Genomic DNA, 18,466 nt, shown 5'->3' with positions numbered 1-18,466 from the left:
AATATAGTATGGATAACAGAAAAAAAACAATTGCAGTTGGTAAATCTAAGAAGTCTTGGTGTTTGGAAAGGTTTCTTTTATTATGTTGTTGTTGTTTCTGAAATAAAAAATATTTGAGCTTCTTCTGTATTTGAAGTCTAATTGAGAGAATGGGAAGAGGGACAAAACAGAATTCTCATTTCTAATGATAACTAACTGTACTATGATTCTAAACTAATGAGTGGACTGTATAGCAAAAGAACTAATTTATTGACAGTAATTAACTAAATTCAGATCTATTACATGCTCTGGCATGTTGCTTAGCTGAATCCAGATGGCCAAATCCAGAGAGATTCTCTCCCTATCCAATAGGTGGCACTGTATTCTAACTTAACACTAACCTTAATTTTGTTAAAACCTAAATGTAATTGAGTTATTGGCTTTGTTCCCAAATATCACTTTGCAGTTGCATCCTTTTGATAGAGGCATAATTTGATTATTTACAGCATTTTTCTGGACAAGGTAATGAAGGCAATTTTTTTTTCAGCTACTTAAATCACTTTTGAATTTAAACATGTCTTTTAGAATTTAATGGGATCTACTGTAATGAAAATTGTTTCCCTTATCAAGAGAATCCTGAATTGAAACTCAAATGTAGAGCATAAAGTATGAGCTCAAAAATATGCAAAAGTAACAAAATTTTGAAAATTTTATCGGAAATATCATCTAAACTTAGATGCAAAAATTTTGGCTTAATTATATTCTGCTGTAGTAAAAATAGAAAAAAAAAAAATGAAGAGCAAGAGGAATAGTACCAAAATTACTTTATTGCAGATGAAACCATGTAGGGTGAGCAAAGAGTATAGAAATAAAGAGAGGAAAAAATTAAAATGACACTGTTTAGATTTATTTGACAAAATGGACCAGACCATCCTCAAAATCTCTCACAGAACACAGTATGCATTTATGTAGCTTTAAGGGAGCAGAATTTAAGCTTTTTTAATCTTAGATAATATTGATTAAAATTCTCCAATATATACAGCATCAAAGACAGACAACGGATATATATATATATATATATATATATATATATATTGAAGCAACAGTAGTATCTCAAGCTGAGTAGTTGGAGTGAGTTAATATAGCTCTTGAAAAATTGATCAAATTTTAAAATTTAAGGATGAATTTAAGGGCAATGTTTTGAGGATTGAAAACTGCTAAAATCCTGAAAGCAAGTTTTTTTTAATACCAACTTTTTATGTATTTGGTATCATCCTTCAGAAACATATGATATGGGGGAGGGAAAATATTCTTGCTGTTTAGTAAAGTAAAACAAAATTGTGTATCTAGATCATGAATGTTGTCTTTTTCTATGTAGATTTCGAAAAAATAATGTAAATCTTAGGCCCCTGCAGTTCAGTATAAGCAGGAGTGGATGTTTGCCATCAGCATTATTAGTTTTTATGCATATTCATGGAAAATCTAAAATTAATGTTTAAAATTTTATAGAAAATTCTAAAATTTTTATGTTATTTCAGGGTGTTGGAACAGTCGTTTCTGGTACAACACTAAAAGGCACTATTAGATTAAATGATACTTTAATGCTGGGGCCTGATCCTTTGGGGCATTTTCAAGCAGTTGCAGTGAAATCAATTCATCGAAAGCGTATGCCTGTGAAAGAAGTTAGAAGTGGACAGACTGCTTCTTTTGCTTTAAAGAAGGTACTAAGTGTTAATACGTAATTGTTATGTGTTATATTTAATGAATTGGTAGTACATTTTAAATACTAATGTTTGTTCATGTATACTTAAGATTAGAAGATCCGATATCAGGAAAGGTATGGTTATGGTTTCACCTGCATTAAATCCTGAAGCGTATTGGGAATTTAAAGGTGAAATTTTAGTCCTTCATCACCCCACCACCATCAGTCCACGTTATCAAGCCATGGGTAAAAAAAACTTTTTACATTTTTCATCACTTTAGTCATGTAATAATACACCAAACATAAAAACAATCAAAATAAATTAACATTTTGAAATATGAAGTTAGGCAAAAAAGGAAAATTTAATTCAGAAATCTTTGTTGAAAATAATCACATTGATCTTCTGTATTTATGAGAAGAAGGATAAGCATCATATAAATTATTTTACTTTAAAGTGCAAATGGAATGTAATATTTCTATATGTGGTTAAGTATAACTGTTTAATGTTTGTATTTTATATAATTCTCTGTAAATAAAAAATTTTCGGTGTTCTAATCTAATTTATATACTTATGCTGATTTTTTTATTGCAATTGATCAAAAGATGTATATTTTCAGCATTGTAGTAAAACAAAATGATGTTAATCACCAATACAAATGCAGCCAATCATTCCGTCTCTTATTTGTAGCCTTTAATTGTATGAGAAATTAAGGTTCTTTCATTTTGCTTGAAATTCAAAACAGTTAAATACAGTTTTTGATTATGTTTTATGACAGATTTTGGTAATTAATTTAATGATCATAAATGAATGTTAATGTAACACCATAAAGTTCTAAAATTTCTGCATATATTCATGACTGATTTAAGAAAGATAAATTCCACTTCATAAGAGACATTTAAGTAATTTTATTAGAATGTAGTTTTTTCTTTCTTTAATTTATTGCAAGCATAACTTTCATTACAAGTAAAAGATTACTATATATCTAAATTTCTGTTCTTTTTTAAAGTGTTTAGTCTATATTCTTAAATGCTTATTGCGAACTAGATCTTATATCTTTTCCAGTTCATTGTGGGAGCATTCGTCAAACAGCGTCTATCCTCAGTATGTCTATGGAGTGTTTAAGGACAGGGGATAAAGCACTTGTTCATTTTCGTTTTATCAAAAATCCTGAATATCTGCGTGTAGGCATGCGCATGGTATTTCGGGAAGGTCGAACGAAAGCTGTTGGCAACATAGTGTTACTCATACCAAATGCCACACCTGCTAATCTGGTTACGCGCTCGAAACCAAACAAAATGCGGCCATCTTCATCAAGCCCCACGGAAAATGCTGGCAAGCCAGAAAACGAACCTCGTAAACCAAGTAAAAGAAGCAGAGGACGACATCGAGGCAATAGAACTTTTGTACGAATTCCTGTGTAAATAACTGTAAAACATTTGTGAAATAACTTCTGTACATGTACTTCGCTGTAGTACAAATGCACAATGTTGTTTTTATCATGGATTTTATTTTTTCCTAAAGTTCACATTTTAAATTTTAAAGATTATTTCCAATGTTCACAAATCTTTCCGCTGATTCCATCTTTCATCAGAAGGGTTGAATGCTTTGATATTATGCTAGATTTTAGCCATTGTAGAGAAAAGATGCCAAACAGTTATAAATAATATTCTGCAACAGTCTCACAGAGCAGTTTGATGTATTGAAATTATATCTCATTTTATTCAATATAACTCTTAACATTTTTATAATCCTAATTAGCATTTTATACTGCAAGTAAATTAAAATGTGTTAATAGGATATAAATTGCTGTAGGATGCTAATTTTAAAGCAGATGTATACACTAATTTTATAAGTACTGTTTATTATGGGAAAAGATAAAGTGGTGAAATTTAAGATATCCTTCTTAATCTTTTTTTATTATTAATATGTGATTATCTTAAGCTAAATAATTATCATTTTGTTTGGTTTGTTTGAATGTGACAGAGTAAATAAGGGCTGTCTGCTTAAGGGCAGGAGTAAGGAAAATTGTCTCAAATCCACGTTAAACATGAGGAAAATGGCAAAAACACCCATGTAGCCAGTCCATTTGCGGGGGTTTGTGCCCATGCCGAACTATCAGTATACAGAAATTTTAATGTTGGGCCGCTGGTTAGCCATATAATCAATAAAATTTTTGAGTTTGAAGTAAATATTCTAGCAAAACTTTTTACACACATTTTTATATAACCATTTCAAACACTTTTTTTATTTGCGTCTTACATTTTTGTGTGTATTTAAATAATGTAACCGTTCTAAAATTATAATTACTGAAATTTCAATGCTCTAAAAGTTATAACTTATTTTTTCTGAAACTTCCGTCCTGCATTATATTAAAATCTTAAGTTCATGAAAAGTGGAAAATTTTAGTGATGTGTATTATTAATTATATTATTTTACTTTAATAAAAAATGTGTTTGGCCTTAATTTTAATTGAATAAAAACTTGAGTATTCAAGGAAAATATAATTTCTTTGCTTAATTTTAGTACAAAAAAGTAGAAACAAGATTTCATCTTAGTTTTAAGCCATATATAAATGAAAATTGATTTCTTTATTTTAATTTAGTAAAAACAGTAAAATGTGTATTTAGGTAGATAAATAAATAAAATTGTATTGTTTTAATATTGTCAGAAGAAGTACATTTTATACTACATTTGATAAGTTATAAAAACACTTTTTTTTAATTCTGTAATAGATTTTGAAATAAAGAAATATAAACAATAAATAAGTAAATAAAATGTATACTAAATATGTATTTGGCATATAGAAAAACCCAATTATCAGAATTTTCTGAATATCCAAATGAGTTTAGATTTTAGTTCGTGTGGATATTTATAGTTCAACTTTAGTTATTTTCTGTGTAAAATTATTTTTGCACAGCTGGTGAAAAACACGAAATCCTTTACTATTAAGTAATATTTATGCATTTTTTCTTATAGTTTACTAGCAAACCTTTCAAAAAGTTTTCTTGAATTTCAGTTTCTTAATGAGTTTTCATGTTTTAATATAAGTTACATCAAATGTTTTTTTTAAGTTTTTCTGTATATTCCCTCAATGATGGGGGAGGCAAGGAATAAAATTAATTCTGTAATCACAAATAAAGGTTTTAAGTAACAGTGAGAAGTTTTTCAGCATGCATCCGTATGGATCTTGTAACTTTTGTAAAGTTTCACAAGCTCTTTAAAGAAACTCTTCATCCTTCTTCTAAACATATAAGAAACTCCCTCTAGTAACAATAGTTATGCATGAAAGCACTTCATTGGATACTCAAAACCGCTCTTCGTATGCTTAAAACATTTTAAAATATTAAAAAATATTTTTTTCTTTGATTCTATTTGGAATTTTTTATCATTATGATTATTTTTGATTTTGTTCTGATATTTTTATTATTTTTGAAATTTTTTGTTCTGAAACTATATACATATTTTAGAAATTTGTTAATATTTCGATTTATTTTTAGGAAAAAACCATCTTAAGTAAAATTCTAAAAGAAATTATTATTAACAGTCTTTCCTTATTTATCTAAATTCAAACATTTGTAATTTTTGTTTCTGCCAATTTTTAAAATTTAAAGTAATATTGAAGAAGTTTAAATCTAATGCAAATTAGACATCAGTGCAGAGTAAAAGTATTCAATTAAAAATATGCAGAAATTTTTCAATAAAATGTATTGCTTTTGCAGTTTTAATTTTTGAATGTAAAGCTTTCTACTGTCTAGAGAACTATAGGTAGGCCTGAGAATATGATACAATTGATTTTTGTTATTTTATGATTAAAACACTGACCTGCAAATCAGGAAACATTAGACCTGATTCTTAAAGAAAAAGTTAATGTTTTGGGTGAAAAGACTTATGAATAAAAAGTGGGTATTGTGCAAAGAATACTTAATTATGCTTATAGTTGTGTTAGATGTATGATGAAGTAATTGTACTAAAAATATGTAGTCTATTTTTTTATCCTTTTGGATTTGAATATCAAGCAAATTATTTATATTTTCTGAAAAAACATTATCATTGTACATCTTATTTCTTATTATCTATTTTTTAGAAATGAAAAAAATTACTTAACCACACTATAATTTCAAAACTACTTTGTATAATATCAGTTGCTTTTAATCAAAGAAGTAAAAAATAATTTCAAGCAGTTGGCCTTTGTTGATGTTGAATCTGAAATTGATAATAATATGCACCATTAAGTGGTGGATTGTAACTCCTCAGAGATTGTGACTGAGACAATTGATTGCTTGAGAAAGAGTAGGGCACTGTTGATTGTTGAAGTTGGGGAGTTCCTTCTGCTATTGGATACTGCTGTTGAGGAACTAAAGGAGCTTGAGGATAAATAACAAAATATTGCTGTGAATAAGGACGATAGCCTGGTGCTGGCAGTTGTGGGACTAAACTTGCTGCTGGTGGCCTGCTTGCAACAGCTGAAACATAACATTAAAAATTATCATTTGGTCAACAATTCTAACTGCAATATAGGTTGATACATGAAACACACCTTATACTTTTTATATTTGTTTCATGATAATTGCTTGGAGTCTATGATTACCTATATATTTCACTAGTTTTTATAAAGTAAAAAAAGGAATTTTCAGTGATTACTAATAAACACCAGTATTATGATTTTCAGCACATAGTTTTGATATACAGTCGAAAGTTGTTAATCCGGACTCGTCGTGACTTCGGTGATTCCGGATTATAGATCATCAGTTTAAATCTCGTAAGATGGCATGCAGAAATTCTAAAATTAAAAATATGAAACCATAATTTATGAAATAAAGAACAATTATGATCTAAAGGGTATCAAAATTTACAAAAAAAAAAAAAAAAAAAAAAAAGCAGCTTAATATTTTTTTGTTTATTTTATTAAACATTTCTTTCAATGTAAGTTGTTTAAGTTGCTTCGTTTTATGTGATAATACTTTCTCTTTAATTCTATAAACAGATATAATTTTTTGTTCACTTTCAAAGTTCCGCTGTTCAAGTCCTGTTAATTGCTGTGCCGAGAATACTGACTAACTTGTCAATCGAAATTTTTTTTTATTTCGCTAACCTCTCTGTCACATTCTTCATGTCTTTATCCATTTTTTGCAGCAATACCACTTTTTGTTTGACGGACATCGAAACATACTTTCGTTTTGTACGATCCTTTGGGAGCTCCAGAATCGGAAATTCTATTTGACATAATCGAAAGTTCAAGTTTACTTTTATAAAATTGCTCTTACAGTCTACAAAAAATAATAAGCCGGATCCAATTCGAAGATTAAGGAACAATGCAATCATCAACATTAACTGAAATAGATAATTAGATAATTTTAGCTTATACCATCCGTTATACATAAAACGCGCTTGTGAAAACGTGTTCTGCGCGTGCGCACATGCATATGCGCAGTCGTAAAGGTCTTACACGCAGGCGTAAACGCCTATGCACATGTGTCAACGCGGTGCATGCACAGAAAGTTTTTAGCTTTGAGGTCCGGATTATGGGTGTCCGAATTAAGGACTTTTGACTGTATGTAAAAACTTTTGGTACTTTTCTGTTAATAGGCTGCCAATCAACAAATATGGTAGCCTATTTATATCGCATCCCGAATACCTATGCAATAAATATCACTCCAAATAAGTAGGAAGAGGTATTTTCAGTTTTTTAAGCGGATGAATTTGCAGCTACTGGGTATGAACACATGCAAATTAACGACAAATATACGCTTTTACTGACCCTGATATAGGACATGATGTGAAAAATAATGAAATATATAATAGCACAGCACTGCACTGGCCACAATGGTGGCAGTTGCATGAAAAGATGCAAATGTTTTCAGCAGTGTTAAATGAATTGTCAGTTTTATGCCTCCTGTGTAATATGAAATTAATCCTGTAAAATATATTTTATATTTGTTCCTATTTTTTGTATTTATTCAGGGATTTAATAAACTAATCATTCTTTTCATAAGAATTTACATATTGCTGGGGTTACCAACATGTAGTTTAATTTTGCACCAATGTTTAAAGTTAGCATAAAATGGCACCACATTAACAGAAAAGTACTGAACTTTTTTAGAAGAGATAATTAAGTCAGTAAAACTCAAAAATGTTTTTTGGTTTATTTATAAATGTAGAATTACATTCAGTATCACACTTATCAGTAGATAGTTTTATACTGAGATAGAAAACTATGAAATTTTTTACTTAGCAGAAATGTTAATAATTTTATCATCTTTTCATTTTGATTTATTTATTTCCTCTGTTATGAAGAAAATAACTAGCACAAAAAAGTTACCTCAGAATAAAATTAACAGTTTATCATTAGGATTCTGATTAGAATAATTGGACTGTAACTTTAAATTATGACATTTTCAATTTCATGTATTTTAAATGCAGTGAGACAAATTCAGACTTATCATTTATTGTCATAAGTGCTGTGTTTTAATATGGTATATTTATTCACATGAAAGGTATATTATTTTGCTAAAACTGCATTTACGTAAGCATTTAAATTATTTTATACTTTTTCAGTTTCATTATCATCTACAGATCTGTCTTTGTTTACTGTGGACTGATATTAATCCACAAAGCACACGATTTAACTGATAATATGTTCTGTGTCTTTTCAAACTGTATCTAAAACTCGTAACTGATTTTCACATTAACAGTTATCAAAATAAAAGGCTTGAAGAATATTGAATGCAAACTTCAAAGAATAAGTTGATCAAAGAATAAGTTTAATGAAGAATAATGCACTATCCCTGCATTTAGAAGTAGTGTGCATACTGTGATTTTTCTGCAATTTTAAATTGCTGAATTATTTGTTGAGATTTATTTTGCTGAGTTAAAGTAAAATTTTTTAATTTGTATTTCTGTATCGTAACTTCATTTCATAATTGTGAGTAATAGATTGAGATTTAACTTTGAAGATTTAATAATTGGAATGCATGAAATAGCCAGCAAAATGCCATTTACAAGTACATATGTTAAAACTACAATTACACTATTCCTAAAATATCCCCCCTGCTGCTTCAGAAATGAAATAAGGTTTCTTTTCCTAAATTTTAACTCCTGAGTCTGAATATGTACTTTGTTTTCTTATTTTCTAAGATTGGCTCTTGTGTAGAAGTTAAAACAATATTTGGCTCTTGTGTAGAAGTTAAAACAATATTTGTGTTACAGCTTGTCTATTTCACACAAGAAACAAAAGTGTTTGGGGTAATCCTTTTGTAATTTCTGCAAAATTGCAGTAACCTTTAAATCGTATATTTCCCATCCAAATCTATCATGCTCTAAGTATTTTCCTTCATATTCTCTTAAATTTTTTAACGGCAACTGCTTAGGCAATAGGCATTTAAAGAAGAACATAACAGTATGCAGGATAATAGTTTCAGAGAGAACTTGGAAGAGTTGATAAAAGGTCTCCAGTTTTCTGTTTTATGTATTAATTCAAAAAGGTCTTTGATGTCATGCCACACAGTCAGGTTCTAGTTTGTTTGAAAAAAAAATAATTAGGGAAACTGTCTGTCTAGTTGTTACTTTCACAACTGTCTGTCTAGTTGTTACTGTCAGAATGTTGTTACTTTCACAACATTCTGACAGGAATCTCGCTGTAGCCATGAAGTTAACAATTCAGATTTAATTTTTCATAAATTCTAAGTCTCTAATTAGGTCATTTAATTTGATCTGCACTATTTTATGTTGTTCACCAGTGTCTAAACATGGGGAGATGTCAAAGGCTGTTTATATCCTCAGTATCATCTTCATAGTATCTCTCTACAATGAAATATTGTGGGGGTTTTGTTACTGATACATTAGGACTTCAGGCAATTGGACACCTGCCTCAGACCTGATTGGGGTACAGCAAAATATTTTTTTATCATCATGTTTGGTATATCCCTTGCAAGCAGGTGGTACTAAAAAGTCTATATGATCAAGAAATTCTCCCTACATCATAGACCCTCCACCTGTGTACATTTATTTTTAATTCGATTAAAATCAGTAAAATAACTAGGCTTGTGTACACTGTCCTGGGAAAAAAAATTCGCTTATTTCATCCTAATTTTCCAGGTTTCAGGGCTGATTTTGCTCGTTTTATGTAGCTTGTATTGAAGGCGCACGCTGTGCCCCTGATTAAAATTACCTATATTAATCAGAACGAATCATTACTCTATACATATTTCTACAATTACTGCCATATTACTGTGACATTGCGGGAAGCTCAATAGTATTCCTCTATAAAATCAGATTGCAATAGATAAGCACTTACCTCCGCTTTTATTTATATCGAAGCAAGAGCCAACCTAATTTAATCTATATTTTCGTGATCAGCACTTCCATATTAATAAAGATTGTTCACTTGGAACAAAATGGATATAGAACAGTGTTATTAAGAACATAAGGAAATTATTTATCAAAATTTGTTCTTTCATCTTATGAACTTTGAAAAATGCTTCCCTTTACCATGATATATTTCGTGTATTTGATTATAATGGAGAATTTGAACTTCCCACTTAAAAAGTTGATAACCGGAGCTAGCAAAATATTGTTTTCCATATATATATATCAAGCTGCAGCTATTAATAACAAAAATGATCAAAAAGAAGAATCTGATCGACAAAATTTTATGGTTATTTTGTTATTGAAATTATTAAAAGGAGTTAAGTAGAAAAATTTCTAAAAATTTCTTACAGGCTGTAGTATATATCTGCTGTTGTTGAATAGGTGCAGATTTTGTCCTTTGGCTAGATGGTGTACTTTCACATTCCTGTAAAATATATTAATGTTGAGAAATGTTAATTTCCTTTCATTGAATAAGAAAAAGAAATGTAAAACTTCAATTGAATTTAGTTATAAAAGAAATGATTGCAATAGTTATTTTTGGAATAATTCCAAAAGCAGTATGTCTTAGTATTTTGTTTTCGAGCTTTCTGTTTAATAATTTTATGTTTTTCCCCTTTTAATTTAAAAAAGGTGTGTTCATTTTTTCCTTTATGATTATATAGGGTGTTTCAGAACTCAACATACAAACTTGAAGGGTAGGTCTGTTAGAAAATACGATTTCCGTCATCACTGATTCTGGCTCTGCATTGTTGAACCTCAATCTCCCTATTGGACAGGAGGTCGGGAAAATTGTCAAAATGCCCCCAAGACCACGAAGGGAAGCCTATTAACCCTTAGCGCTCCGCTACGGAGCCGTCCGTCATTTGTTCCGTAATCCCGTAGGCTCCTAAGATGTTATGGAATCGTCGGCATCGTCAATTGTTATCTGTAGTTAAAACGTGCTGTCTCGCTACTGTTACGATTGAAACATTATTTGACCCATTTTATGGTTAGTAACATGGAGAAAAATAAGTATTGTGATGAGAATATAGAGTTGAGTGATAGTGAAGATGTGTTTGATTTTTCATCGTTAGAAGATATTGTGGAAGACAATGTTGATTATAATTCTGACACTTCAAGTAGTGGTTCCGAAATTATACTACCAAAGAGACGACGAATAGTAGTTATTGAAAGTGAAAGCGAAGAGTCGCCGGAAGACTTAGATGAATGGCGCGATGTCACGGAAGAATTAGATATTCCGGATAGAGTACATTTTAGTGTATCGCCAAAGGTCATTGGACCACAGATTTCTACAAATATTGTACAGCCGACACAATATTTTAAATTATTTTTCACAAACGAACTGGTAAATGAAATTATAAAAGAAACCAACAATTACGCAGGAAATGTTCTGAAGAATAAAGAAATATCTAGTAATTCTATTTGGAAAACGTGGCGTGCGGTGGAAGAGGATGAGTTTTGGGCTTTTATTGGAGTTATTATCAATATGGGTACGATACCCCTGGCGAATATGCAGGATTATTGGTCAGTTAAGGAAAATAGTCACATCCCTTTCTTTGGTAAAATATTTACAAGAAAGAGATTTATGCAGATATTCTGGATGTTGCATTCCGCTGCGAAAATGTGACGGAGTTGCTGGTAGGCAGTGGTACAAAAACGTGCGGAGCGCTAAGGGTTAAAATACCGCAGCTCTGGTCGTCATGCTAGCCCATTCGGATGGCCGAAGCCACAGCCGCCAGGAACAGCATTGGCTGCCCATCTGGCGATAGGTACCGGGTTCGTGTTTACAGTAAGTCACTGCACGCAACTCCCGGGGGGGGTGAAAGGAAGTGAGAAAACGTCTATAGGATTCGAATCACATAGGAAACCATGGTCCCAGATGGATAGGTGGGGCTATAAGCAAGATCTCTAGGTCAGCACTCTCAGTTTTTCCTATTGTAGGCGATGACGGAGTAAGATGAACATGCATCATTTTAAGTGATATTCACTTTGTTTATGGCCTAGTTAATGGAAATCTACGCGCGAAATCGAGAAAGATTTCCAATGAGGGTAAATATTACATCACCAAATATTCGCTCATATGCACCAGAACATATGTGAACGTGATGGACTTGCGGATATGACCAATATGAATAGAAGGCCTTTTGAATGCCCTGGACGAAATCGCGGCACCACTGTACGTGTCAACTGTGCGGCGTCTTCCGCATAGCGAAGGTTTGCATCCTTTTCATCTTTAAAGAGTCCACGCACCGCAGGCGATAGATTATCTTCGACGTGTAGCGTTTGCACAGTGGTTTCTACAAAAAAGTGTGCCACTTTGAAGCTCCCGCTAAATGTAAAGAAAAAAATAGCAAAAATCTCCTGATCTTCCGGCATGCCCTATCAATGATGCTAAAGGAGGATAAACAGTTCCTCCTCTTTATCCGATATACTGTTTCGTTCACTGATAAAGCATTCTTTAGACGTTAGGGGGTGTTCAATACCCACAACACGCACATGTCCCCCGTGGACAATCGACACGGAACCAGACTAAATGCCTCTCTGCTGTTATGGTGTAGGCGGGAATCGTGGCTGCCTTTTTGGTCGGCCCGTACATCTTACCACCTCGAGTGAACGCTCACAAGTTTCTCATATTTCTGGAAGAGGTCCTTCGGGAATTGCTGACAGATGTTCCTGCACAGATTACGCGTCGAATGGTTTCAACACGATGGGAATCTATCTCATTATGAAATTTCCGTACGTAACCGTCTGGATAAGACATTTGAAGTAGATGAATGGCCCCCAAGATCACCTAATCGCCCGTTGATTTTTAATTTTGTGTTGCCATGGAGGCCATTGTCTACGAAACGCGATTAGATTCTAAAATGGGCCTTGTTACAAGAATAGCCATTACTGCTGCTGCGATCCACGAAACGTTCCGTATTTTTTAACATGTTCGCCAGTCCATCCAGCATAGGTGTCAATCGTGCATTAATGCCGATGGGCGGAGAATACCTCCTATAATGCTTCTACTACTACTTTCTTTATTGGGGAGGGGGGTCTAATATAGCGCTTAATACTGCTTTTTGTATTGTGTTGTTGCTTTGTCTTTGTCTCTATCGCTTGAGGGTGCCATCTATGACCCTGCTTTCTTACGTGATTCTGATTCCTATTGATGTTTTCTACCTCCCCTTCCAAGTTTGGATATGGAGTTCTGAAACACCTTGTATATTATATTTCTCAGACTTGTGACTTGCTTTAGCTTTTTGCTTTTGAAATTATTCTAAAACCAAAGACAGGAAACCGTGCAGATTGTCTATTTGTAAAAATTCTAATTTCTATCAGCATAAACTTGGGAATAAAAACGTTTTTCATATTCTTTTTACAAATTTTTTATCAGCTTTGAGTGGTGAACATGCAACAGTATCATCGTTACTATTCTTTTTCATCAAGATCTCGCGTAAGTCCTACAGTCTTGTTCTTGTCTAATATTTCCTCTCTGTCTTCAAGTCATGCCATGTAAAGTGCTGCTGTAATTTTCGACTATACGCTTTTAGCTTATCATTTAGCGCCTTCCAGTTAGGAACCTGTAACATTGTCACTATAGATCTATGGCTCTCAAAACCCGAAAAAAAAATGCATTCATTTATTTAAATATAGATTAATTTTCATGTGTTTCATAAATTAAAAAATTAAAGAAAATGTTGACATGTACTAAACAAAAAAAAATGTAGTAAAAAGTAGGTATTTATTATATTAATAAAACTAGAACTAAATACTTAACAAGTAAATAAAAGGCTTACCACATCCCTCCCAAAACTATGAAATTCCCCCCTGGGTGGTGGTGGTGGGGACACCTGATGTCTAACATAGGTAAGCAGGTATATGTCCCACGCCCTCTTTTAATCCTCTTTTAGTAACAGCTCTGGATTGGACAGTAAAAAAAGAGCCATCCCGTGAGTTTATATATTTTAAGCACGATATTTTGCATAGCTATTAGTTTTTACATCGGTAATAGTAGCTTTCGTAGTACAGAGTGGCATTCACATTGAATTATAAAACATAGCATATACACATACATCATAAACTATACATAACTTAAACATACACATACAAGGACTTACAATACGTATATACACATAATATAAAAGAATTAAACAAGAAGTAGTGCTTAATGCTGCTTTGCGATAACGGCACTGTTATTCTATATTGCATTGCTTTTATTTCAAGATTTAAAGCTTTTAACAGTTTAAAAAAGAATTCTTTATAAGTTCATTAGTTAGTTACGTTCAGCTGATGTAAGCATTGTCACTGCTGAGAAATTTGACTTGATGACTTAGTCAATACTTTAAATTAGCTTGATATCATTAATTGCCATACGATTTTTTATTATAAATTTTTTGTATGCTCTGCCGTAGTTGGTTGATAAGCGTAGTCTGTCAAAGAGCAGTGGAATGTATAATATTCTGAGAAGCCTTGAATTCCACCGACGCAAACGTTTGCATCGGAGAGATTTTTTTTTTTAAGTGTGAGGGAGAAGCTGGATAAGTAAGTACGAAAGCATCCCCCCCCAGCATTATCAGCAGCTACTTTGGCTAGTTTGTCTGCTATTTCACTTACTTTCTGTTGCTGCGTGTGCTTTCACCCATTGTAGGTTTATATGCGTATGCCGATTGTTACGCAGAATTTGCTGAATGTTAATGATGATTGGTGAAGTGTCCTGATGTTAAGAGATGGCTGAAAGTACGGACATGCTGTCATTGTATATGGTTGAATACCATTAATTAGAATCTATTATATGTATAACTTCTCTTACTGCTAACACTTCCGCTTAAAAAAAGCCGTTATAATATGCTAAATGTGCTTTCCAGTTATGCATTTGATTCTGGTCGTTGAATTCCACTAGCCTTCTGTTAGCATAAATTTAGGTATTTTGCATAATGAAACTTGAAAGGCATACGAAACGAACGTGCGCCAAGATATATATTGGCGAGAGAAAGTAAAGTTCGTGTGCAATGCAGTATATTTGATTTTCACCCTAGCTACTTGTACCTGGCCAAAGGTCTAATACAGTTAGTACTTTCTCTTTTCAGGTACGGTGTCGAAGTATGTTCGTTCGTGTTTCTCTTATTTCCTAAAATAGGTAAGCCTGATGATATTTAGGACTGATGATGATTCTATGTAAGTTATCTCCTTTTCAATACTTTAGTGTTTTAATGTCCGTGAAGATTATTACTTTTTGTTATGCTTAAGTTAAGCAAAATTAATCTATTTTATTAAATAAAGATTTCGTAGTTAACCTTTTTGACTTATGATACTTTAATGAAAACTGTGCTTGAGGAAACGTATTCATTACGCCTTAAGTGCTAATGCACAACCAACAAAAGATTATGAGTAGGGTAATTGCCTTGTGGAAGTGCTTCTAAAATTGAAATGTTGTAAGATTCCAGGGGCATAAAGTATATTAAAACTCGCTGTTGAAAATACTAGTTACAAAGTTTAAAAGAATAATTGTAAGGAATAATTATGTCTATTCTAAAAGAATCAATTTGTATAGAAAAGTGAACAGATGAAAATTATTCAGCATGGAAATTTAAAATAGAACAACTTCTAATAAAAGAAGGTTTAGATGATGTTGTATTCGAAGAAAAACCGGAAACTGTTACTGATTTTTGATTAAAGAATGATCGTAAAGCTAAAGCTTTAATATGTCTAAACATTTCGGATTCGCAAATTATCCATGTTTTGCATAGTAAATCTGCAAAAGAAGTTTGGCAGAAGTTAAAATGTGTCCATGAACGTGTAAATTTAACAAACAAGTTATTTCTTCTTAGAAAACTATATTCCATTAGATATATTGAAAGTTCTAAAATGCAGGAACATATCAAAGGAGTACTAGAATTGGCTGAAAAGCTGCGTAGTATAGGTAAAAAAATTAAAGAAAATAACTTAATAGTAATATTACTATGTTCTTTACCAATATTACTATGTTACTTTGCCTTAATAACTGCAATAGAAAGTAAATCGGAAGCTGAATTGTCGCTGGAATATGTTAAAGATGAGTATTGTAGACTAAGAAAGTTCAAAAATACGATTCAGTTGCTTTAAAAAGTAAAAGCGAAAATAAATCAAAGTATGTTACACGATATTGTACTATTGTAAGAGAAATAACCATACGATAAACGACTGCTTTCATTTAAAACGCATCGATAGAACTTTCCCGAAAACAGATGTAAATAACAGTAAAGTAAGAAATTATTCTTAAAATTATAAAGGTAATGCATGCCAAATAGCAAGTACGCAAAGTGTAGAAAACATAACAAAACTTAAAGAAAATAAGTATCTTAAAAGTATTGAAACTGAAAATTCGCAGATTCAGTTTAATCAAGTTCTAAAAGTGGGAAATAAACATGTAAACATGCAAACGCAAGAATGGCTTATCGACTCAGGAGCCTCAACTCATATGACGAGTGATAAGAATTTTTTCTCTCAGTTAAATGACTCTAATAAACAAATAGTAACTGTAGCCAATGGTGCTAAATTAAGTTCTTATGGTATTGGTGAAGGCTATTTTAAAGTTCAGAACTTAAAGGGTCAGGTTACACAAATAAAATTAGAAAATGTAATCAGAGTCGTAGCTAGGGTTTTCAGCGCCCAGGGACAACTGAAGATTTCGCGCCCCCTACTGCTTGCCAAGGATGGAAAACTTTTAATTCTAAAATGTCGTAAAATCAGTTTGGCGCCCCTTGGATTCTGCGCCCGGGGACAGATGTCCCCCTTGCCCCCCTCTAGCTACGCCCCTGAATGTAATGTATGTACCAGGTTTAGATAGTAATTTACTTTCTGTTCAATATGTTACGAATAAAGGTTGCATTGTTACATTTGATAGTAATAAGTGTTACGTAAAGCGTAACAATATACTCGTAGCCGATGGCAACGCTCAGCAAAGTTTATATAAATTGGCCGTAAATTCAATTGACGAGAAAGCATACTTAGCTAATGATGTTTCATGTTCAAATACGAACTGTATACAAAAATGGCATCAGAGATTAGGCCACAGAAATATCGATGCCATAAAAACACTTGAGAAAAATGATTTGGCAGACGGCATTAAACTTGGCAAATGCACTCATGGTGTGGAATGTTCTACTTGTGTAAAAGCGAAACTAACTGAAAAATCTTATCCCAAAACTAGTTTTAGATCTAAAAATCCACTGGATTTAGTGCACACAGATGTGTGTGGGCCAGTTGAAGTCAACAGCTTAGGAGGGAAACGATATTTCGTAACTTTCATTGATGACTATTCGCGTTATACTCAAATTTATTTTATTACTTCAAAAGATGAAGTATTCGACAAACTTAAACAGTATGTTGCATCGACAACAAATAAATTTAGAAAGAAAATAAAGGTTCTCAGATCCGACAACGATACAGAATACTGTAACGAAACTACTGAAGATTATTTAAAGAAACTTGGAATTTTTCATGAAACTTCGGTTCCTTATTATCCGGCACAGAACGGCGTCGCAGAAAGGAAAAATCGCTCTTTAATAGAAATGACAAAAGCTATGCTAATAAACTCTAAATTACCGAAAGGATTCTGGGCTGAAGCAGCAGCTACTGCTGCATATCTTCAAAATAGGTTAACAACTAAAGCCACAGATAGAACACCATATGAATTGTGGAATGGTAGAAAACCAAACTTAAGTCACTTACGAGTATTTGGCAGTAAAGCGTTTTATTACGTGAACAAACAAAAACGGCGTAAATTTGACAACAGAGCTGAAGAAGGAATATTCGTGGGATACGATTTACGAAGTAAGGGATACAGGATTTATGTAGGTGGAAGGAAAATAATAGTAAGTAGAACTGTTAAATTTTCAGAAAACGCGTCTTTATCTGACAAACATGCAGAAAATAATGCTGAAGATTTAGAATTAATTCACTTCAATATCTAGCAAGAAAATGAAGAAACATCTCTTGGCGATGATTTTACAGAAGATTCAAAAAGTTCTGAAGAGTTAATTAAATGTGAAGAAAATGTAGAAAGAAGGGTTTCTGGCAGATCAACCAAAGGGGTCCCACCGGAAAGATTTTCTTATAAAGCAGAAGACGAAAAATCAATCTTTCCTAAAAATAAAGATCCAGAAAGCTTTGAAGAAATTCTAAACTAACCAAAACGTGAACAAGAAGCTTGGATCAAGGCTATGCAAGAAGAAATACATTCTCTAAAAGAAAATGAAACCTATACACTTACAGAATTACCACCAGGAAAACATGCAATAGGCAGCAAATGGGTGTTTAAGACAAAATATGATGAAACTGGTAAAAATATAAAATACAAAGCACGCTTAGTAGCCAAAGGATTTACTCAAACATACGGCAGTGATTATGATGAAACATTTTCACCAGTAGTCAAACACACTACGATAAGAGTT

General features: G+C 32.3%; 2 protein-coding genes across 4 annotated transcripts in view; one reads left to right on the top strand and one right to left on the bottom strand.

Moving 5' to 3' along the window:
• GTPBP1 (GTP-binding protein 1) overlaps positions 1 to 3,178 on the top strand; it is a 55,882-nt gene extending 52,704 nt beyond the window's left edge. For all 3 annotated transcript variants that reach the window (XM_035368616.2, XM_035368633.2, XM_035368624.2), the window contains exons 9-11: positions 1,518 to 1,700; positions 1,792 to 1,927; positions 2,745 to 3,178. In XM_035368616.2, the coding sequence (XP_035224507.1) occupies positions 1,518 to 1,700; positions 1,792 to 1,927; positions 2,745 to 3,103 (678 nt within the window). In that variant the 3' untranslated portion in view covers positions 3,104 to 3,178. The remainder of the gene's footprint in view (positions 1 to 1,517; positions 1,701 to 1,791; positions 1,928 to 2,744) is intronic.
• A 2,628-nt stretch (positions 3,179 to 5,806) lies between these two features.
• The window catches only part of LOC118197115 (uncharacterized), a 43,548-nt gene continuing 30,888 nt past the window's right edge, over positions 5,807 to 18,466 (bottom strand). Inside the window, exons 5-6 of the mRNA XM_035368608.2 lie at positions 10,398 to 10,473; positions 5,807 to 6,145 (exon numbers count right to left, since the gene is read on the bottom strand). Of these exons, the coding sequence (XP_035224499.1) occupies positions 5,856 to 6,145; positions 10,398 to 10,473 (366 nt within the window). The 3' untranslated portion in view covers positions 5,807 to 5,855. The remainder of the gene's footprint in view (positions 6,146 to 10,397; positions 10,474 to 18,466) is intronic.

Source organism: Stegodyphus dumicola, chromosome 7 (genome assembly GCF_044657685.1).
Source record: "Stegodyphus dumicola isolate Sdum_Otavi_A_Nest chromosome 7, ASM4465768v1".
Taxonomy (NCBI): Eukaryota; Metazoa; Arthropoda; class Arachnida; order Araneae; family Eresidae; genus Stegodyphus; species Stegodyphus dumicola.
The sequence above is the reverse complement of the archived record's forward strand: the minus strand, read 5'-3'. Positions and strand labels throughout refer to the sequence as shown.